Raw genomic sequence first — 24,705 nt, 5'->3', positions numbered from 1 at the left:
GGGAACACATTTTCAGCCTAGTCAAGTGGCTTTTATGTCACTAGAATAAGGTGACTTTAGTCTGTGACAGACCAAGACTGTCAGAACCCTCTTTTGAAAATATTAATGAATAACAAGCCTCTTGCCTACATATAGAACCAAGTATATGCCCCACCCAACAGGCAGGTGAATGGGTACTTTCAGGAGCTTTGAATATCTTCTCATTTAGTTTATGAGGTTCTTAAAATTAGTTCTGGATTCATAAGTGGTCATTTGTAGCTGTGGCAAATTTTTCTCTGGTTCAGGGTATAATTTGCTAAAAAGATAGAGTGCAAGGGGGTTTCAAATTGCATGTTTCCCTGGCTGAACTCTCAGTATTGCAGACTCCACCCTAACCCCTTTGATGGATTTCATTATTCCAAAAATTATCAAGTCTAAATTCACTCACATGGATTAAAGACCCTTTCATAATCTGGCTCCTGTGCCAGCCACATGGAGTGCATGGAGTCCCCTAAAAGCTCCCTGCATCCCCTCACCTTCTGCCGTTCCTTTGCCTGAATCAGAGCCCTGAACCACCGCACCCAGAAAATGCAGATTCATCCCTCACCTGTTAGCTCAGATGCCACTTCCTACAGGAAGCCTTCCCTGATTTTCCAGTTCTGAGTCAATGACCCCTCCTGTGTGCTCTGCATGGTATGCTTATCCCATCACAACATTTATCACACTTCTATTCATTTTTTCTCCAACTGGATCATGAACTCCTTGATGGCGGGGATGGTTTCTTGATTAATACATAAACCAGGATATACCAGAGCACTCCAGCACACCATTGAACATTCTGCAGTTTAAAGCTCGAGGTAAACTAGCCATTAGGCTCTTGACACCTCTTTCCGACCTGTACCAGTGAGCATCAGGTAGTGTCTGCCAGGCGAGGAGGAGGCTCTGAGGAGCCCTGCCAGGAAGGGAGAGACTTGGGTGTGGCAAGATGAGCACAGTGATTTCGTGGCCTGAATTTATGAGGGCTTGCTAGGAGAAATCAATTGCTGTGGGTTTGGCACTTTATGAGCTTTCTATTAAATCCCTAGGTGTAATTTTTTTTTTTTTTTTTTTTTTTTTTTTTTGCGGTACGCGGGCCCTCTCACTGTTGTGGCCTCTCCCGCTGCGGAGCACAGGTTCCAGATGCACAGGCTCAGCGGCCATGGCTCACGGGCCCAGACACTCCATGGCATGTGAGATCCTCCCGGACCGGGGCACGTACCCGTGTCCCCTGCATCGGCAGGCGGACTCTCAACCACTGCACCACCAGGGAAGCCCTAAGTTTTTAAATTTGTTATAGCCACACTTCGTTATATCCACTACTTTCCCCAGAAACTTCCTTGCAGCTTAAAGAATAATATGGAGATCAGAGAGGTCATAGTTTAAGGTGATATGTCCTACTTCAATCTTATATTCATTTATTTAGCAAACATTTATCTACTTTGATAAGTCACTGTGTTAGGATATGAGAAATATAAAGATAGATGAGACATAGTTCCCTCAGGGATGGGGAGGGTAAGAAAGGTTCAAAAGGAACCATGCCAACGGGGTTTAAAGTGGTAAAGAGGCATGTTTATTACTAAATTCAGAGAAAGACTATGAGGAAAATCTAAGAAAAATATAAAAGAAAAAGTGGACTTTTAACAGAAAAATAAAGTATATAAGCATAGATTCTAAGTACATAGTTTCTCTAAAAAGTGATGAGGTAACCTCTAAGTCACTGCAGGGTGAATGGCAGTGTGATAAGATTGTTTATTCATGCAGTAGGAGAAAGGAAATGAAAATAAACCCAGGTGCTGTATTAAAATTCCTGCTAGAACAAGTTGAGATTTTCTAGTTCAGAATTTTAGCACCACTTCTTATCTCTTCTGTCTTCTCCAATAATCCAATAATCCTAAATGGTTTTCTTCATTTAAGGCAATCTGTAAGATGGTTTAACTGGGTAGTTACCAAAACTGGGTATATCTAGGATCACCTGGGGAGCTGAAAACAACATGCACCCCAACTGTTTCCTCACTCCCATTTCCCTAATCATTCCTTTGTCATCATGACAGCCTATCCACCGGGCAGCATGACCTTATATCATATACCTTTTATCACCAGACCCGACCCAGGGATTCTAGACTAATAATATGTAAAACTTCCTGCCTGATGTTTCCACCTGTATGTTTAGCAGCCATGATAAATATAAATATAATATGTCCTAAAGAGAACCTTTGATATCCATCACATCCCACACAAACACCAAAAAAACCCATGAAATTAATACTTGATCTAGTAATTCTACTTCTGGGTATATACCCCAAAGAAGTGAAAGCAGGTATTTGAACAGATATTTGTACACCCGTGGCAGCACTATTCATAATAGCCAAGAGGTGGAAACCACCCAAGTATCCATTGATGGGTGTATAGATAAATGTGGTATATACATATGGAATAGTATTCAGCTTTAAAAAAGAATAAAATTCTGATACAGTCTCTAACATGGATGAACCTTGAAGACATTATGCTAAGTGAAATATGCCAGGCACAAAAGAGCAATTATTGTATGATTCTACTTATATGAGGTCCTTAGAATAGTCAAATTCAGAGACAGAAAATAGAATAGAGGTTCCCAAGGGTTGGGGGGAAAGAAGGATTGATGATTTATTGTTTAATGTTTATAGAGTTTCAGTTTGGGATGACAAAAAAGTTCTGGAGATGGACGGTGGTGATGGTTGCACAACAGTATAAATGTACTTAATGTACTTTGTCACTTAAAAATGGTTAAAATGATAAATTTTATGTGATGTATATTTTACTACAGTGAAAAAATATTTATACATAGACACACATTAGAATTACCATCTCCAGCGCTACCACCATCATCATATGAAGTCTGCAATAGTATAGTACCTTGTTCTTCTTGCTTCTCCTCTTGTCCCCTGACAATTCATTATCCACATAGCAGCCAGGGTGGTGTTTTTCATTACACACACCTTCCCTGCCTAATGACTCCATTGGCTCCCAACCCACATGGAATAAAATCCGAACCATTTACCCCGGCCTTATATGACCTGTAGGTGCTCTAGTCCTGCGGAGCCCTGAGCTACATCTCATAGCATACTCTCTCTGCCACACACCATGCTCCAACTGCACTGTTCTTCCTGGTCTCCTTCACACGTTGTCCCCTCTGCCTGCAATCCTGTCCCCCTACACCTTCAGGTGGCTTGTGTCTTCTTGTCATTCACATCTTGGCTAAAATATTGCATCCTCCAAGTTCTTTCTTGACCACCCAATCTAGAGTAGTAGCCCTCTCCTCCTCATGTCTTCACCTCCATCTTATTTTCAGCACAGCACTATCATTACCTATTTTCTTCTTTATTTGTTCATTATTTGTTTTCCCCCCAAGTTCTCAGAGCTAGGACATCTTTTCTGTGCTGTTCAGTGCTGTAGCTCCTAGGCTCATCAAAGTGCCCAGAACAAAGTCAGTGTTTAAACAAATATTTGTCAGAAAAATGAGTGAATCTAGTCCCTTGGCTTCTCAAACTTCTGGAATAATAAGCCATGTATTTCTTTTTCTCCTAAGAAGAGAAAAACAAAAACCAAAGAATAAGAACAACGACAACAAAACACCCTCCATATGCCAGATGCACTGTATTTACTGTTGGCAACTAAAAAAACCCATCATTTGCAGAGTGGTAAAGTACACTTTTAGGAACACACACATTCTGTAGAAATCCTTCATTGGATCTTGATATAATGAAACAGAAAAGTCCAGGTCCTGCTGAATCAGCTGATTCCTACTGTGAAAACTATAAATAGCAGTGTGGAAACGCAACACTCCCTGTGGCAGGGTCCGAGGCGCAACTGATATATCTGCTGTTCTCACCTGAATGACTTTAACAAGACATTAGCAGAACTTAATAGGCTAATTACATCCCCTCACTGTGCCTACCCTGGAATCAAGTTGCTCACCCTGCAATCTGATATGGGGTGTTGTGAGAAGAGGGAACAGGAAAATCAGTGTATCCAAATCAAACTCAACTTCTTCAGTGTCCCACGGCTTTCTGACAGGTCCACAGTTTGGATTTAATTCTTTGTCACATAATGCTCTCCTGGATTGGGTCCTCTCCCAGTTCTTGAGAGGGGGAAAATATACGTATAATATTTTATTTATATATTTATATAATGTTATTTTATAATAATTATATAATATATATAAATATATAATTTATAATATCATATTTATCGTGCATATAATATACTAATTACAGTGTTACATGAAGGCTATTGGTCACATAAACAGACCCATGTTAAGAAAAGAGAGGTTTGGGGGTATGAGAGTGTGATGGGAAATTGTAAGCAAAAACATGTAATTTCGAACAGGAGACAGAAGTGAAAAGCTTCCAGGATTGGATTAGTAAGGGCCAGGTATCATCCTCCAACTTTCTTACCACCTGGATGCTGCTGCTTTTTTTTTTTTTTGTCTCGGTACGCGGGTCTTTCACTGTTGTGGGCTCTCCCGTTGCGGAGCACAGGCTCCGGACGCGCAGGCTCAGTGGCCATGGCTAACGGGCCCCACCGCTCCGCGGCATGTGGGATCCTCCTGGACCGGGGCACGAACCCACGTCCCCTGCATCGGCAGGCGGACTCTCAACCACTGTGCCACCAGGGAAGCCCCCTTTTTATTTTTATTTTTTAAATTGAGACATAAATGACTATTATATCAGTTTCAGGTGTGCAATATAATAATTCAATATTTGTGTATATTCTGAAATGATCACCACACTACATCTAGTTAGCATCTATCACCACACATAGTTATGAATTTATTTTTCTTGTGATGAGAACTTTTAAGATCTACACTCTTAGCTACTTTCTGGCTACTTCTTTTTGTTGTTACTCAGTGCCAGCCTTTCCCACAGTTTGTTCAAGGTAGTATTAGTTACAGAAGCCATTACAAGGAAATGAAGTAAAGAGACTGAAGGCTTTCAGGCTGTGTTGGTAAAGGACCTCCATGTCCAAGGGAAAAGATTGATTAGCAATGCCTGCCATTGCCATAGGAAGAGGTGTTGGGGCTAGTCCATAAGAGTGTTTTCAAACTGCTGTGCTTCCCATGAGTCAAGAGAGTGGTATAGCTATTATTTATTGTCCATGCTGTGGCAGGCACATGGCAGGCACTTGAGAGACAGCATCTCTCTTATTCTTCATAACAGCTCCATAACTTAGATATTACACCCATTCTTTTTTTTTTTTTTGCGGTATGCAGGCCTCTCACTGTTGTGGCCCCTCCCACCGCGTAGCACAGGCTCCAGACACGCAGGCTCAGCGGCCATGGCTCACGGGCCCAGCCGCTCCGCGGCATGTGGGATCTTCCCAGACCGGGGCACGAACCCATGTTCCCTGCATCGGCAGGCGGACTCTCAACCACTGTGCCACCAGGGAAGCCCTACACCCATTCTTGCAAATGAAGAAGGGGGAGCTCAGAGATGGTTCAAGATTTTAAGTAACAGACAGAACTGGGATTACAACCAAAAACTGCAAGGTGCAATCTTAGTTTATATCTCAAACGTTCATATCTTACTTCCTCTCAGGAGAGAGAATGTCCTAACATACCCAGGGGTCTGGGGTGTGGTTGAACTTGGTCTGCAGCAAGTTTAATTTTTTTCATAATTTCTATTGTATATTTGAAAATCATATAGACTTTGCACCCTACTCTATAATATATACATATCTCTTTTAATATAAAAGTAAAATTCCACCTTTCTTATTCTGGATAAATCTGTTGTTCTAGGAAGGTGAATCCCCAGCAGTACAATAGTGCAGACATTCTAGTTTGAGAAGTATGACCATGTACCACCATCCCAGAAACTTGAGATTTTTAACCATTTTGTAGTCTCTGGAGGCAGAAGGTTTAGATGACAAGGCTTCCTGCCTTACAGTTTAACATTAGTCAATGCTCGTTCATCACCATTGTTTTCCTTAATTTGGATTCACACAGCTAGAATCCTAGGTCACATTTATGCGTTCTGCACCCAAGGAGACAGGGACACAGAGTAAATCACTCTGCCACAGAGACCAGCCTAACTCAGGGCTCCTGGGTCTTCCACTCAAACCCAGGAGGTTTTAGGTAAAGAAATGTACTAGTTAGAGGCAGGGAAAGAGTCTGCAAAATAAGAGGAACCAGAAAGGAACAAGACCACTTGTGGTCTGTTGATGGTAACAGATAAAGTCTGTCATCTGGATGCTGGTGGGGGCACAGGAGCAGAACCTTAAGGGGCCCCTGCTGGGCCAGGAGTTAGCACTTTAGCTGCTAGATCAAGGGAGCTGGTGGGTGAGAGAGCAGAAAACAGGAGGAAGGGGTGCAGGAAAGGGATTGGGTAACAGGAAGGCTCAGGCAGCAGCTCTATCAACCAATACAGTGAAATACAAGAATCTCAGTAGTTTTACAATGGGTATGTCTATACCAGTATATGGACTAAACATGTGCCTTATATATGCTATACTGTATTGTACTGTGTAGTGTGTTTGTGTGTGTGTGTAGAATACGGTTAGTAATCACAAATGTTTCTATCCCTTCCCAGGCATTACTAGGTTTATTTGGGAAGCAGTAGAACCTAGATGTTAAGAGTGGGGCTCTGGAGTTAGATGACCCAGTTTCAAATCTCAGCTGAGAACTTGCTAGTTCTGGGACCTTGGGCAAGTTATAACCTTGTATAATGTACATTGTGATTGCCCTCCTAACATGCCATTCTTCATTCTCTTAATCATTTCAGTTCTCATTTGGGTATTTAACCTCTCTGCCACACACACACACACACACACATATACACACACGCTGTAGTCCCTTTGTTTGGGGGAGTCTATCCCACGCTTGACTGTAGGAGACGGTTCTGTGACTAAGGCCTAAGCTAGTGAGAGTTATGCTACTCCATAGTCCTGGTTATTGGTTCTGGGATGGGCTGTAACGCTATTTAAGCCATTAAGTAGGAAGAAGAGTTAAGCTATGGGCTTCTGAGGAAGAAGTGTCCTTGCTGTCCTGGGGAAAGCTTCCAGAAGGTGTGTGATTCATTGGATTTAAAGGAGTTAGCATAGAGTCCTAGGCTGAGGTGTTGGATCAAGATAGCCTACAAGTATGGCATACATCTGGACTTGCAAGTATCATAGAAGAATAAATCCCCTTTATTGTTTAGTCTCATGTGAGTTAGTTTTCTATTGAGACTAGAAACATGTTTGGTAATATGTTTCTGAGACTCGGCCCCCTGAATCTATAAATCGAGGACAGCAATAGTATCTGCTTTATAGAGCTGTTGTGAAGATTTAGTGAGATGGCACATGTAAAACTTTTAGTTTAGTATCTGGCACATAGTAATTGTTCAACTGACTTTCAGAAAACATTGAACAAGTAATTAGGAAGTGTCAGTGTAGGAAGGGCTAGATGGCAAGAAACTGGTGTTAAACTGAGAACGATAAATGCTGAATAGCTGTTTTCAACTATCATGGAACCATTGTGATGTACTCATGATGATAGATCTCATTTAATGCAACAAGTGAGATAAGGATAAGCCTTTTAAATACTTTACTCCCTATTATCCTCTAACAACCTTATGAAGTAGGTATAATTATTACCCTTATTTCATAGATGGGACCACTGAGGCACACAGAGGGCTAATTCCAGGAACTACTGCATTGTCATCCACTATTATGAGAAGAGTCAGGATTCCAGTTCATGTTTACCTGACACCAGGAGTGATATTCAAAATACTTAACAAGGAACAAACACTAATCACAACAGGGCACCGACCATAAGGAATCCTGGAGGCTAGAGATAAATTACCAGTAAGATTATGAGTGGGTGATGACTAATAGAAGCCCTGTCTGACTTGACACCTTACTTAGTTCAGCTCCAGTGGGCAGCAGGGGAACCATGAGGCTGATTGTGAGTCAACAGAAGGAAGAACTTTCTAATACTTCAGCATGTCTAAAAATGAAATCATCTACCTTACGTGGTAATGAGTATCTCACCTCTGAAGTGTTTAAAAGCTAGGAAGACAATTCCTTGTTGGAGAGGTTGTGGAAGAAATTCTGCCTTTGGATGTAGGTAGCACTTGATCTCTATGTTAACCTTCACTCTAACATCCCAAGGTTCTGTAATAGCCCATAGCTGTTTTCCTACTGGCAGGAAAATAGTATGGCTTCCCTTTATTAGCCATCCCTGACTTTCTGAGCAATGTAGTAAGGGCTTGTCATATTTTTCCTGCTTTAATATATATGACATTATTAAATCTACTTCACAAATTAGAGAAATAGATCTCAGGGCTTATTAATTTTCCTAAAGTCATACACCTAATAAGTGGACGAAGCCCCAAACTGAGCCCTGATCTGACTAGTCCAAAGCCCCTTACCCTGTCTACTATGTCATACTCTGCTTTCAAATGAGAATATTGTGTTTTCTTAATGGTTGTATTATAAGATAAATGTGTAATTTTGGTGATGATGTATTCTAGAATATGAGAAGGAACAGTATGTTTTCCCCATAGTTTAGTGCAAGGAAGGTAATGGAAGCAAATGGATATAGTGTATCAATATTAATCAATAGCTATAAATTTATTGAACACTTTCTATGTAGGTGTTGTGCATATGTTAGAATTTATCTCCACCACAGCCTTGTATTTATGTATAGGTTTCTTCATTTTACTGATATAGCAAATGAGGGTCAGAGATGCTAAGTAACTTGCCCATGGTTGCCTCTCTTGTAAGTGGAAGAGCCATCATATAATTCTAATGAGATCAGTCACTGCTTATGACGGACACCTTGCAAATAGCCTTGCTATGGGCATATGATTATCATGGTGGACAACTACATGATCTGAGCATATAAAATATCTTCATATTATTCTGTTTACAAAGGATATGACTATATGTATATATTTGTATATTCCTATACATATAGTGATAATTCTATAAAAGATTATCAGTATATATTTAATGCTCAACCAAATAAGACTAGAAATAAACAAAACACATTAGATTACCACTGGGTTTTTATTTTCTGCAATACTTTTCTATATTCCCCCACAAATTTCTAAAATAAACATGCCATCTTTATCGATTTGAACCAAAGTATTACATAAAAATCTTATTATAAGATATTACATAATATCTTCTCATTACTTTTATCAATGAAGACACTATTTTTTTTTTTTTTAAGTACCAGCCTAATAGCTAGAACACATGATTTCTTATCTTAGCCTTCTCTCTGATTTGCCTTGTGACCTTGGGCATATCACTTGCTTCTCTGGGCCACAGTTTTAGCATCTGTACCGGGGTTGACAAACTATGGCCCATGGGCCAAATGTAGCACATCATCTGGTTTTGTATGGCTATGAGCTAAGAAGGGATCCTACATTTCTAAATAGTTGAAAAATAATGAATACTATCTTATGACACATAAAAAATCATGTGAAATTCAGGTTTCAGTGTCTGTAATAAGGTTTTACTGCAACACAATCATGTTCATTTGCTTACATGTTATCTGGATGCCTTCACTCTACAATGGCAACGTCGATGAGTTGTGACAGACCCTATAGCCTACAAAGTCTAAAACATTTGCTCTCTAGCCTTTTACAGATAAAGTATGCCAATCCCTTACCTACAGAGGGAGCAAGTTGAACTAATAATCTCCAGGCTCTGTTTTGCCCTAGTATCTAGAAGAACTAATGGATCCCATTCTCTATGATTTCCATCCTTATTTTCCTACCACCCACTGTGAATGTTCTATCCTTATCTCCAAACTGATTACAAATTCAAATATGTCCCCTCTCCTGACTGGCTCTGTATTTTCCTTAAAGCACAAATACGAAATAAGTTTGAACTAGAGCCTTTGTTAGAGCATGGTAAGACAACCTGATTTCGGCTCACCTCTCCTGTGGCTTCTTGAACCACGCTCCCCCTTTCTCACATGTTCCAACCACAGAGGCCTCTGTTCTGCTCCAGGACACCTAACAAACTTCCACCTTAGAGCTGCTTGTCCTGCAAGGCTTGGCTCAAATGCCACCTACTGGCGAGGCTTCTTCGAGAGCAATGGCCCTCACCCCCAACTCTGTACTTTTTCTTAGATCCTTGTTTATTTCCCATAAAGCACTCAACAGAATCTGTAACTAACATGATTATTTATGTATTTGTTCATTGTTTATGTTTCTGTATTATATTCATTGTCCATCTCCTCAACCAAACTGTAAGCTCTAAAGGGACAGAAACCAGGTTTTTATTCTTCAAAAACTCTTCATACTAAGTGAAGTAAGTCAGACAGAGAAAGTCAAATATCATATGCTATTGCTTATATGTGGAATCTAAAAAAATGATACAAATGAACTTATTTACAAAACAGCAATAGAGTCACAGATGTAGAAAACAAACTTATGGTTACCAAAGGGGAAGGGGGAAGGGATAAATTAGGAGTTTAGGATTAACATATACACACTACTATATATAAAATAGATAACCAAGAAGGACCTACTGTATAGCACAGGGAACTTTACTCAGTATTTTGTAATAACCTACAATGGAAAAGAATCTGAAAAAGAATAGACTTATATATATAGATAGATAGATAGATGCACACACATATACACATATATATGTGTATATATAAACTGAATCACTTTGCTGTATACCTGAAATTAACACAACATTGTAAATCAACTATACTTCAATAAAAAATTTAAAAAATATACATGTGAACAAACAAAGTTGTTAATAAATCAAAAAAAACCTCCATTCAAGAGCTGTGTGCCTGGCACATAAATAAGTCATCAATACTACCTGTTAAATGACTAAACCTGAAAGAATGAAGCTTCAGCTTTGTACTAAAATGTAGGCTAGGCAAAGTAAAATTTAATTTGGACTAAGTTACAGGTTGCATATTAACGAAACTCTTGACCTTATAGAAATTATTAAAAGCTCAGGACCAGGCGAGTTAAATGTTAACCTGCAAGCGAGCAGCTCTTTGCCTTGTTCACGTGGGTTTTCACAAATGGGTGCCCTCGTGTGAGAAGCACAGTTTCAAAGCTCCTTTCGGAACTGCCTGACGCACAATACAAAGCAGGCAGAGCCTCCTGTTTTCACAATGTGTAATTCATGCTCATTCATTATTCGGTAGCTTGGGAGCAGGTGCTGAATAGAACGTACCAACCTAATACCCTCATTACTGCACTGCCGTTTTGTTTTTGAGGCTCAAATGGCCCTTCTGCCATGGGAGTTAGGAAGAGAAAACATTCGCAAGGGCTGGTGAGCTTCTGAAGAGAAGATTTACCAAAACAACAAGCAAGGGCATTTTCTCAACCACTCCACAGAAAATGGCAGTCGGAAGCCAAAATCTATTATCCCACTGCAATAAACAGAAAATATTATCAATACATTGGGAGGAAGAAAGGCAGCATCACGTAGAGCATGAACAATACAAGTAATCGGATCATCTATAAGTATTTTTAGGCTTTTAATTTCATCATCCTGGACATGCTGCTTTGGTAAATTGGAAAAGATTTCACTTCCCTTAGAGATATGTTAAGTGCAAAACAAAACTCCTTGGACTAGAGAAACGTTATGAAAAAGTCAGAGATATCTGAAATATCTCACCAAATCTGAAATATGAAAGTAAGCAGAGACAGTCTCTGGGCAACATAAAATAGCTTACCATATACTAAAGCTAATGGGTTTGACTTAGTGAACTCTCTCTCGGGTTACTGTAATTTTATAAACAATTCTAACAAGTTTTGTTCTGGTCCTCCATCCCATAATATATTTGAAGCAGCATATCAGGAGTGAAGTAGAAGCTGCTCTGAGTAGTACGTGCTAGAGAAGCAAAGAATGAAATTTCAGCACCTAAAAAAACTGTGAAAACTTACTGTCTTCATTTGCCAGGGCTGCTGTAACAAAGTACCTCAAACTAGGTGGCTTAAAAAAACAGAAATATACTGTTTCATGGTTCTGGAGGCTAAAAGTCTAAATCAAGGTGTCATCAAGGCCCTCCTCCTTCTGAAACCTGTAGGTGAGGGGTCTTCCTTGCTTCCTCCTAGCTTGTGTTGGTTTGCTGGCAAATGTTAGCCTTCCTCAGCTTATAGACACATCACTCCAATCCTTCATCTTCACACAGAGTTCTCCCTGTGTCTCTTCACATCATCTTCCTTCTGTTTATATCTATCTCTCTTCACATCATCTTCCTTCTGTTTATATCTATCTCTATGTCCACGTTCCCTCCTTTGATAAGAATCCCCGTTAGATTGGGTTAGGACCCACCCTCATAAACTCATTTTTACTTGATGACCTCTGTAAAGACCTTATTTCCTAATAAGGTCACATTCTGAGTTACTGGGGATTAGGACTTCAACATAGCTTTTGGGGGGGACACAAAATTTAACCCATAACACATACCAACTAAAAATGTGTATCTAAACTAGTGTTTGTTGCTGTTGGGTAAATAGCACTAAATAGCTCATCTGATCTTGAAGAAGTCTATTATGTTCATAAGAATGAAACTAAAAGAGCCTATCTTAAGAGCAGGATCTTTGAATCAGTTCATCCTACTTTTGAATGTGGCCTTAGTATACCAACTGTATGGTACTGGGCAAGTCACTTAACCCTGTCATAGTATTGTTGACTATCAGACTAGGCAGTGTGTGCAAAACGCTTGTTAGCACAGTGCCTAGTTCTTGGTATATGCCCAATGAATGACAGCTCTTCTTAAGCCATTAAGAAAATGAGATAGGTACTTGTAGTATAATTTAAATGGTGAGCAGAGGGGAGTAAACACCTCCAGGAATTAGAAAAGCATCTCTCCAGATGACTCATTTCCACAGGCTTCAGAAACCTGGGGTGTCACTGTGTGGACAAGTTCATTCATCAGAAACTCATCTGTCACTCAGTGATCATTGACTAAAATGATTAGCTGCAGAAAGATCTTATTTTTTCCCTATGAATGATCATCCCAAGAAAATAAAATGTGTTTTCTAAGATGCTGCAGTGTGTATGAGTCAGACAAAAAGACAAAATCTCAGCCTTGAAGATCTCTGCCTGTAACAAACTGAAGACCTTCGTTAAAACAAAGAATTTGGGCTCACAACTGAATTGCAAAAAGGTCTTGATTATTAAATGTGTTAAAGGTTGATTATCCCACCTCACTGTTACATGCCCTTTGACAGTTCATTTCGGTCATGGGGCATTGCTGGGGAGAAATGGGTGCGTGGTAGAGAGCAGAAAGTCAAAGAGGTTATACTTTGAAGAGTGTCATCCTATCAGCCCCTATCAGGGCTGAGGGGAAATCACCCTAGACTCTTAGGTATGAAAGAACCATTCCTGTTCATTTGGCCAAACCACCTCATTGCTTCCTTGACAGGGATATCCAGGGTTATGTTTACGGTCATAGAGGATATTGATGTCGGAGTCAGGCATAGGAAAACTTGTTTAGAGGAAGTATGGTAGACAGACTTTATGGTGCCCCCCATGGTCCCCACCTCCTGCTGTTCATGTCTTGTATCATCCTCAGCCCTTGAGTGTGGGCTGATTGTATGATTTGCTTCTAACCAACATTATACAGCAAGGGTGATGGGAGGTCGCTCTTCTTTGTGAGCGATTGTGTTATGTAATTTTATTCAATGTCTTGCTAGCAGACTCACTCTGGAGTCTTGGTCTCCTCACTGAGTTTGAGGAAACAAGCAGAGTCCTATAGTCATGAGGCAATGAATTCTGCCAACATCCCTACTGAACTTGGAACTGGACCCTTGCCCAGTCCAGCCTCCAGAAGAGAATCCAGTTCTGGCCAACACCTTGATTGCAGCGTTTCTGAGAACCCAGCTAAGATGTGCCCAGACTCCTGGCCCAAAGAAACTGTGAGATAATCAATGTGTGTTATTTTGAGTCACTACATCTGTGGTGGTTTCGTTACACGGCATAAAAACTAACACAACATGGAGGAAAGGCAGTATGGAGCCCCATACACTGTAGACACACAGTGGGGATAAATTAAAAAGATGCTGAAGACAACTTTATCCGCAGCAACCTTTACCTTCCACGTCCACCCAAGGAGCACGTGTATATTCTGTCCTCATTCATTTGTTCAGTCACTGATGTATTTAGCAACCGCTCTGGATTAGACTAGAGATTAGACTAGAGATTAGAACAGGAGCGAGAAGTAGGGCCTCAGTTTAGGAGGGAGAGACCACTTCTTATAAAGAATATTGTGAGCCAGGGGCTACCACTAAAAGTAGGATCAAGACCACTGTGAAGATGCACTGAGTGTGAGTGATGTGTATGGGTGGCACAGGATACACACATAACTGCTTATTTCCTTTGTAGTAAATGCCACAGAATTTAAACACCTTTCTGGTACGAGTGTTGAATTGTTTACTTGACTCCCTTTCATGCTATATTATCAACTCTGGATGATGGGGAAGTTGTCTGCCCTTTCAGCATTGAGGGTCAGCACCGAGAACATTGTCTGGCAAACAGATACTCAAGAAACAGTTCTTGAATGAATATTTTTGAGAGAAGCATATTCCTAAGTTTTTTTCTTCACCATCAAAATGCTGATTTCTAGAAGAATGATATAAACACCTGGCAAGCAGCTACTTCAGTCCAAGAGGGGATGTGCGAAAACTAATTCCTTTGTGTATTTTATGGAGGCTCCGAGATGGACTGGGTGTTAGTTAACAGTTTCTATGATTATAGCAGAGAAGATAAAGGTGATGAATAAAAATAGCATCCTATTCTTTTTTTGACAATCATGAATTTTCTTTTATTCCTACTTCAGCATATCTGTAATCAGTTGGAGATGAACTTTTGCAGCTCACTCTGTTGCACCGCCATCATTGATACCAATGGCCTAATTAGATTTTTATCTTATTCCTGTAGGAATTTAGAAAGCAGTCAGTTATAACTTCATTAGAGTGAGATAATTCTTAGAATGACGGAAAAAGAAACATCCTCTCAAATGGTATTTTGACCCAAGATGACTTACTATTTAACTGTCCCAAACAATTCATCTCATTAGATTAAATCTGTAATTGAGTCTTTAACATCTGACAAGGGAAGGAATACAAATTTGTCATTAGACTGTAATAATTACTTTCTATCACTTTATTCACTGGAGAGACTGTGGCAATCAACAAATCAGAGTACTATCCCACAGGAAGGATTGTAATGAGTTTAATTTTCCTTATTTTTAAAAATAAAAGCAAATAATCACGGTATCCATATCTTAAGATCTTCATTCACCGATGTAATGTAAGTAAAGCGGAATACTGAACAAGGAAATGGCCATAATTTGGAAACTAGAGCTGATTTTCAAGCTGTACTCATAGAAAAATGTTTGACTTCCCGCCCAATAAGAAATATGTCTAATTGCACAATTCGAAATTAATGATTACTGTGCAATCCTGTGTCTTTCACAGCTATAGAGAAAACAGATTGTAAAAGTGAAAAAAAATTAGCTAAATATTCTACATATTTAGGAAACTACAAAAAGTCAAGTCTGTGGATTAAAAAAAAATCCACAAACAAAATAAAACAAAACCCCATTTCAGTCTCATTTGGAATTTAGGCAGAAATAGCATTTATGGTATTTAAAAAAAATAACTAAGCTGGCCATGCTGGCAGGAAAAACAATGCAAACAAAAAAACTAAAGACAGAGCCTATTCTGTGTTACCACAGGGAGACAAACGAATACTTTCATTTGGAATACAGTTCCCCTTACACAGACTAAGCTCTCCTTCCTGCTTTTAAGCCCTCTGAGCTCAGAAGAACCTTGTTTCGTTACCCCAAAGCATCTTCCCTACTGAAGCACTTCAGTCTTTCTCATCCAATTTAGCTTCTAGTTTTAGGCTCTTCTGTTGTCTGTTGGCTCCATTTGCGTCATCTTCACTTGTGCAGCCAGACAGCGGGTACCTGAAGGCAGGTGGCCGTGCCCCACCCTGTACCACACCCTCCTCAGGGCAACAACAGTGCTGAACAGCAGTAGGTGTGGAGAGTGGCTAAGAGCTCTGCATATCCTTCAAGTGTAGGTGGCCTCACCTACACGTTAGCCAAGTGATTTTCTGAACCGGAGTTTCATCAGCTATAAAATGAGGACGATCACACCATCAGCCTCTTGGACTTGCGGGCGGACTGAGTGAAATAATTCACAAGTGCTTAAGCAGAGCACCTGGTACCCAGGAGTCCCTCAGTCAGGGCAGCCTATTACCGCTTCTGCTCTACACATGTTCGCTGACCACCACGGGTAATTTGGAACCTTCTACCCTGTCCAGAGACAAAATGTTTTTTTTTTTTTTTTTTTTTTTTGCAGTACGCGGGTCTCTCACCGTTGTGGCCTCTCCTGTTGCGGAGCACAGGCTCCGGACGCGCAGGCTCGGCGGCCATGGCTCACGGGCCCAGCCGCTCCGCGGCATGTGGGATCCTCCCGGACCGGGGCACGAACCCGTGTCCCCTGCATGTGCAGGCGGACTCTCAACCACTGCGCCACCAGGGAAGCCCCAAAATGTTGTTTTGAAATTAGGAAGTCACATATTTTATATCTGCACTTTTATGCAGATGATCTTTCCTTGCCTGGGAAATCTACTGTATTCTGTCCTTTTTTTTTTTTATTCACATTTTAATACCTTAGAACTCAGGTTGTGTCTTACAATCCAATCCTCTAAGTAGCTGAAAGATGTTTTGTTATCAGAGATGCCATCAAATACAGCAGGAATTCTTCAGATTCTTTGGAAGAAAGAGATTTAGAAAGAGAATTACAGTACTCAGAAGCCTCTATCTCTTCTTCTATGTTGCTCTTCACGCTTTTAACTCTGCCCCAGGAGCCCTGAAGCTGGCTTCAGAGTGCCACCACTATTATCCTCTAAATGCCGTAGACAAAGGGACACTGCTTACTTCACCATGTACATGTCTTTTAAGCCATTTGATACCACTTCACAAGGAAATTACTTCACATTGATATCTAGTAGTCTGAAGGCAGAAAGTCCTGGTTATTAGAGCTCTCTCACAATTAAAATGCCTATTTGGTCATGGCTGTCTTGAAAAGCCCTAATGAGGTTGATATATGTTCTGATTTTTCCGAAACACTTAGGAGTTTTGCCTGTTGTCCCAGCATAATTATTAACACAACTCCTTTCATTCTCAGGAGTACCCTGGTTTGGATGATAAATTATATGATTACCCAATGTGAAAACCAAGGTAGGTCTGAAATTTATGGCTTTAATGCCTTCTAGTTTAATTTCGTCTTTGTTATCTGTAAAGCTGGGCTTTTAGTCAATCTGTCATCCGTGTGGTTCGAGCAGTGTTCATTCCTTCATATTTTTGTCACACACTGGTTACACAGTGAGAAGCACATCATGCATGGCCCCAACTCATGGAGTTTACAGTTTAGCACAGCAGACAGACATTAGGTAATTACATACCCAAAACATCACAACTCCTCAGGAGAGGTACAAAATGCTATGACTGCCTATAAAATATAATGCATGGGGAGGCAAGGTAGGACACATGGGCAGTAGAAATACATCTGGATTGTTTTCTGTTTTTTTTTTAACATCTTTATTGGAGTGTAATTGCTTTACAATGTTGTGTTAGTTTCTGCTGTATAACAAAGTGAATCAGCTATACGTGTACATATATCCCCATATCTCCTCCCTCTTGCATCTCCCTCCCACCCTCTCTATCCCACCCCTCTAGGTGGACACAAAGCACCGAGCTGATCTCCCTGTGCTATGCAGCTGCTTCCTACTAGCTATCTATTTTACATTTGGTTCTGTATATATGTCCATGCCACTCTCTCGCTTTGTCACAGCTTACCCTTCCCCCTCCCCATGTCCTCAAGTCCATTCTCTACATCTGCATCTTTATTCCTGTCCTAGGATGCTATCTCATTTTAACCCAGCATTCATAACGTCATGGTGTTTGCCTTCCATTCCTCTGCCATGAGAAGGAGACATTTCAGTACAAAGAGGCCCTCTGAAGACAGGCACTAAGTAGTAATTGTGAGTGTGTAAAGGGCAAGGAGCAGAAACTTAGTCCTTGGTTTCTTATTCAAGTGGCAAAACCATGATAGGAGCAAAAGAGAGTGAGGGAGACAAGGACAGAAAACAATGCTATTTGGTATGGTTATGTTCCTTGGGGGTGAAAATTGTATCAAGTTTTCTGTTTCGTTTTTCTCCTGTATTCTTCTTGGAACATGGTTCTAAGCACTTGGCAAAAATGCTCAGAGCATCTTGACTTGTGATGACTGAGAAAATGAAGCTCAGAGAAAGAAGGCACAGAACTCAGATTCAAACAGAGAAGGGAGAAAGTTACAAGGTGGCCTCTGGTGATGTTGGCTTTTCATAGTCCCTGGCTTCTGCCTGAGATCTGCAGTGTCAGCACCCCAAACAGACTGTGGGTTGGCAATTCGGGGGAGGATGAGTGAGCATGAAGACCCTGACAGGGACTCTATAGCCTACAAATATGAAAAGTTTCTCCTTGGAAAGAACGAGGCGCGAGGTAGCAGAAAGCCACTATGGGAGAAAGATCGCTTGTCAACAGGATTCCAAGTTATTGACAAAAACACCAGGTGTGTAAATTTACTTCCGAGATCATACAGGATTAACTGGTCTGCTTTCCATTTATCCATTGCCCGAAGAGTATGTTTCCAGTACAAATGGGCCCTTCCAAAGATAGAAAATTAAATAATAATTATGTAAGCACCAAGGCCAAAAAGAAAAAAAAAAAAAGGATTGGTCCACAGTGCTCGCATGGAGAATCTATAAATTATGATGTTACATCTTCAACCACAGGCCCTGTACTAGTCCTGATAAATTCTAGATAAATGTCAACTAGTGGTGGGCAAAAATTTTATCTAGACAAATTTTCAGTAAATGAAACATAATTAAACTTAAAAACTCAGCAGATTCTTCTAGGATTAGAGATGACAGTGGCAGAGTCACATGTTGGTTGTTCATTTCACAATGTATAATTAATTAATGTATATATTTCATATGTGTAATTAATGCAAGGTAGTATAGTAGACAGAGCTCTGACTTTAGGATCAGAGAGATATAGGTTTGAATCCCGGCAATGTCAATTGTCAGGGTCTCTCCTTGGCAAATCTTTGAGCCGCACGTTTCTCATCTGTATAATGGGAATACTGTAATGAAATGTGGAGTCCTCTTTGAGTTTTGAGAATTTAACAGGATAATATAGGAAAGTCCCTAGCAGTACCTGGCATATAGAAAGCCAGGTAAATAGTAGCTGCTTTGATGGTGATTAGGTTCAAACTTCTTATAAGTAACCTAGATGATACTTTAATGCCTCCAAGTCACAGAATCTCATATTTAATACTGGTCTGACTATACCTGCTCAGCTCACTTGTCACTTATTACAGAGATCAAGTGAGATATTATATAGAAAATTGCCATTAGAACTACGAACTTCTTGGGCTTCCCTAGTGGTGCAGTGGTTGAGAGTCCGCCTGCCGATGCAGGGGACATGGGTTTGCGCCCCGGGTCTGGGAATATCTCACGTGCCGCAGAGCGGCTGGGCCCGTGAGCCATGGCCGCTGGGCCTGCACGTCCGGAGCCTGTGCTCCGCAACGGGAGAGGCCACAACAGTGAGAGGCCCGCGTACCGCAAAATAAAACAAAACAAAAAAACTACGAACTCCTATATAAACATAAAGTATTATCCTTTTCTCTCTGTTGTCTGTTTGGGTTTATAGCTACTTGTGTTATTTGTTTGTCTTTAACACAAATGCCCCAAGTGAAGGAGATACATTGCTTTTGCTGACTTCTGTCTTCAACATGCCCACACAATAGGGTAGATGACAGGCAGATGCTAGGACTCAAATTTTCTCCCCAAAGAATTTTCTTCCTACCCATTCTATTTCTTTCCCTTCATGCACTTCCTCCATTTCTCTTTCAATTAATTCATTTATATTTATTAAGTTCCTATATGTCACCTTTTCTTCTCTTTGTCTAGGCTTAGTTATAAGCAGCACCAACACTCACTAATTCTGGTCTTGTTTACAAACTGTGACCTTGGGCAGACTAAGCTCAATGTGCTCAGTTTTTGGGTTTTTTTTCATCTGAAAAATGGGGACAGTACACCTACCTCCAGGGATGTCGTAAGAATTGAGTAAGAATTAGATGTCACGTTCAACAAGGACCTGTTGAATGCTTCAGGTTGTGCATTTCCCTCCTGTGCATTCAGACCAAGGCTGTCCCCTTGGACTTGACTGACCTGTGAATGATGCGCTGGCTCTGCAGGTAGTCCAGGGCCATGGCCAGCTCACAGATGAAGAGCTTCACAGTGTCTTCCTGGAAGCGGACATTCTGCTGCAGGTGATAACGCAGGTCCCCGCCCAGCAGGAGGTCCACCACCATGAACATGTCTTCCTCATCTTGGAAGGAGTACCTGGAGGGGAATTAGAAATGCAAGTGGGTTAAATACATTTACACACTAAAGAGGCCCAGAGGCAAAGGACACCTTACAGATCAGAGCAGAACTTTCCTAAGCTAAGGGTTCAGGCTTTGGGAGTACTGGTCTATTACTCACTCCAGGCCCTCAGTTTCCACATGTGTAAAATGGGAATGATAAGAAGATCTTCCACATTTGATCATAGTAAAGACAAGATATGATGAGTATAATATTTAATGTCATTCCTGGCATATAGTAAGAACCCATTAACTGGAGGTCTACAAAGCTATAAAGCCCAGGAAATAAAGAACACCCCATTTATTCACCTATTATTAATGATCATATCCTGAACACACTGTTGTAGGAGGTCCATAAAATATGAGTTACAAGCCCTCCTTGAAGCACCTCATGCTTATTTTTCCACACTAACAACTTCATTGCCCAGCAACATTATAACAAATCATGAACCACATAAATGATAAGAAAAAGATATAAAAAGGGCAATAAAGAAGTAAGTGCACAGTACAGGGCAGTAATTCACTCAGTCCCTGGGATAAGGAGGGAAGGGAAATCTACTCAGCAGAGGAGAAAACTGAGTTAAATTTTGAAGGATGGTGACAATAACTACAAAATAAAGCCAACATCTCTGGGGCAGACTCTAAAGCACTCCACAAATGTGGTGTCATTAACCCCACAATGCTGTTCTTACGCTCCCATTTTACAAATGAGGAAATCAAGGCCCAGTGAAGCTTAAGTAATTTGCACGAGGTAAAACGCCCAATAAATGGTAGAGGTGAAGGGGTCTCCAGGTCCAAAAGTAAGATTTGAGAGAGGAAAACAACACGAATTAAGCACAGACATGGGAAAGAACACAGTGTGAGGGGGGAAAGGAAAATAGTTTGGGTTTGTTGGAACGACAGGTGTTAGGGGAAGCTTGAGCCTGGGGAGAAGGAAGCTTGAGCCTGAAGAGAAAGACAGAGGGCAGATCCCATGACAGGAGCTTGTTCACGAGTCTGTACATGTTGGAAAGACGGTGAAGAGGTTTAAGCAGGACGTATGATCAGACGGGGACTTCACACTTGAAGGAGCGTGGGCTGGAGGGACGGGAAGAGGAAAGGAGACACAGGCCAGCAGAATTGGCCTCTGCTGTCTGCAAAGAGTCTTCTGTAAAAATGCATTCCAACTGCTCTGACTTGTTTTGTTTTCCTCAAAGCACAGACATGATTTCTAGTCACAAAAAGCTCTCTGTATCAGCACTATTTCGACATGTTTCTTTTGACATCATGTCACTGAGATCGTATTTTCAAGTTTTATTTGAATCACAGAATGAAGAGTCTGCAAAGCAGTGCCCAGGATGCAAACAAATTCCTAGTGACAAATTCTTTGCTTAGGAAACAAACATAGAATATCAATGATGGGAGAACTGTACTGAGTACATTTTCTTCTTTAGAGTGATCATTGTGCTAGAGGAGGAAAGGACTTGCAAACAAAAGAAAAAAGAGAAATTCAATGAAGCATAAATCTGAGGCAGTAACATTCTAATGAAGACTAGGTCCTCGGTATTTACTTGTTCAGTAAATAAAATTCTGTTTACCACTGAGGACTCATTCACACAGCAGATGTCAGAAATTAAGCCCTTAGGGGGAATTTAGACAGAAACACGGGAAGTGCTTGTAAAAACATGGGTAGCGCATCCTTGGTATTGTCTTTTAGGAAGTGTTATTGTTCACCTCCTTGCAAGGACTGGCTGGGCATCTCTGCCATAGGTTTAATGAGCACCAGGATAGGTTCCTGAACCTGGGCTATTTGGTTCAGAATCCTCCCAGCTGCACCACTACACGTTATATCCATTGTGTTTTACAGGTCTTTCAGGAAGTAATAATGTGCTAGTTATATGTAACCCTGCCCGGGATCTATTGCACTTAAGCTGCCCTTAGCTAATATAACAAACGATGGTGGCTCATGGGATGTGAGCAGTGTCTTGTTGGGATAGCCGGCAAATGAGGTGGCTGAGAACTGGGTAGCAAAAGAAGGGAGAAGAGAATGCTAACCATGAACGTAACTCGATGCCAATGGATACAACCCAGGCAGACTGGGTTCGCATAGAGAGCAGTGATTGGCTGCATTCAGCTCCCCACTGGAGGCAGGCGGAGGTCCCAAACCCGGTGACAGAGAAGAGTACTCCTCTCCCATTACTCTATTTAACTCGAAGTGGGGGACAAGGGTATTATTAAATTCACCCTAAGTGAACGAGCATTTTTATTGCAACTTGGGCTCAGCGATTTTTATTCAAAAAACAAACTGATAAAGGTGCCAGTTGTGTCAAGTTAGTGACAGTGTCCGGCCACACTGGGGATTATTAGTCAGAGAAGAAGCAGCCCAGGCAAGAGGCAACACACTTCCCTTGCCCAGTATGATTTTAAATTTATTTAATCATGGAGCCAGTTGGCTGTTAAAAATCCTTTTTCCCCTTCGGCACATCAGACCTGAAGCCCTCTATCACAGATCCTAGACTCTCAGAGGGAGAGAAGATAAGATTTTAATTTCCAGAACTATATCCAGTAAAATATGTGGGCACAACACAGTTTGGTAATAACTAGGATATGAAGATTCATATCATAACCTGATTTTTTTAAACCTAAAAGTGAAAGAGCTTCCGTATACCTTGGCCATTTATCCCATAGACTCAATGATGCATTTCCATTACTTTAAAAAAATGCTATATCATGGCTTATTTGTTAGTTGACAGCTCCAAAATTAGTAAATCTGGTCCCACTGCATGTGAAATGCATTGTAAAGTCTGCTCAGTAAGAGCGGAGATAAGTAACAAAGGACCACCACCCTACTCCACCCAACTCCATCATATTGCCATAGACTATACACAGCTCTCTCTGTGTAATGTTTAACCTCTCCAATCCACGTGGGCCTCTCACTGCTGTGGCCTCTCCCGTTGCGGAGCACAGGCTCCGGACGCGCAGGCTCAGCGGCCATGGCTCACGGGCCCAGCCGCTCTGCGGCATGTGGGATCTTCCCAGACCGGGGCACGAACCCGTGTCCCCTGCATCGGCAGGCGGATTCTCAACCACTGCGCCACCAGGGAAGCCCCATGGTTATCTTTTTACAATGTGAGTTTTATGTGATCCAGCCCCATAAAACCCCTTTACCTCTTTCCATGGTCCGCAGGACCCTGTGTGGTCTGGCCCTGTTTACTCTTCCAGACTTATTTTGAAGATCTTTTCCTTCCATTACTCAACTAGCAGTTCATGCCCCCTCCAGCTTTAGAAGACTGTGATATGGTATGACCTTGCCTGCACGCACAATACTGTCCACTACCTGGTTATTGTCTCTTTCCTCTTTCAGTCTCAGCCCAAAGGACACTTCTCACAGAGACATTTCTAACACTCCATATCAAACCTTGCCTCCCTGTTATACACAGTGCCATATTCTTGTTCGCTCAACTTATCATAATTTGAAAATATTTTCCTGCATGCTTTTGGATTAACAGCTTTCATTCCCACTCTGCCATCAGGAAGCATGCCTGCTTTTACTCATCCTTCACTCCTCGGTCCCTGTATGCTTCCTGAAATGTAGACTCTACAAACAGTTGTGGAAAAAGTAACAAATTCATGAATGAACTAAAAAAAGGAAAGAGAAAAGCAAGATTAAAACTCAGGTTTGGGTGGGTCTGACATACATTTGTTAGGTTCTATTTTTAGAAATTAGCATGGCTACCAAATCAGTCACTCACCTTCTTGAAGCTGTCTCATGCAGGCCACTTTGAAATAAATCTGAATTGGAGCACTGGAAGAGATCTAAAGTACTTTCCAATGGAGGGTTTTTCAAATTGTGGCTCATAATGCACTAATGGTTGTGAAATCAGTTTGGTTGGTCCTAACAAGCACTTTTTTGGAAGAAATAAAATAGACTGAATAAAATAAAATAAATGCTATTAACATATAAGGCCAAACATTGTTTTTGTGAATATAATGTGTGTCTCTGTGAGTATATCTACTGGGTTGTGATGAAAAATAGATCTCTTCCTGTGGGTTGAAGATTAAAAAAAAGCTTGAAAACCATGACACTAGGGCAACCTGCTGCTTATTCCAGAACTATTGTATCAAATCCTCATTCAGACTTTACCATTTCTGATGTCTGTCAGTTCTGATGTCTCCATCTAGCAAAGCATGGGAAATGCAGGACAAATACTATTAGATATTGCTTTTAAAAGCTCTCAGCTTTTGTAGAAAAAGACATTGATTCATCAAAGATGGAATC

At 40.9% G+C, this 24,705-nt stretch overlaps 1 protein-coding gene across 2 annotated transcripts in view; it reads right to left on the bottom strand.

Moving 5' to 3' along the window:
• Positions 1-24,705, bottom strand: part of STK32A (serine/threonine kinase 32A) — a gene marked incomplete at both ends in the record, with an annotated part of 124,660 nt that overhangs the window by 34,376 nt on the left and 65,579 nt on the right. For both annotated transcript variants that reach the window (XM_081233592.1, XM_081233593.1), the window contains one exon: positions 20,254-20,427. In XM_081233592.1, the coding sequence (XP_081089718.1) occupies positions 20,254-20,427 (174 nt within the window). The remainder of the gene's footprint in view (positions 1-20,253; positions 20,428-24,705) is intronic.

The sequence above is a fragment of the Mesoplodon bidens genome, assembly GCF_964165515.1.
Source record: "Mesoplodon bidens genome assembly, chromosome: 4".
NCBI classification, from domain to species: domain Eukaryota; kingdom Metazoa; phylum Chordata; class Mammalia; order Artiodactyla; family Ziphiidae; genus Mesoplodon; species Mesoplodon bidens.
Note: the sequence above shows the minus strand (reverse complement) of the source record. Positions and strands in the feature narration are given on the sequence as shown.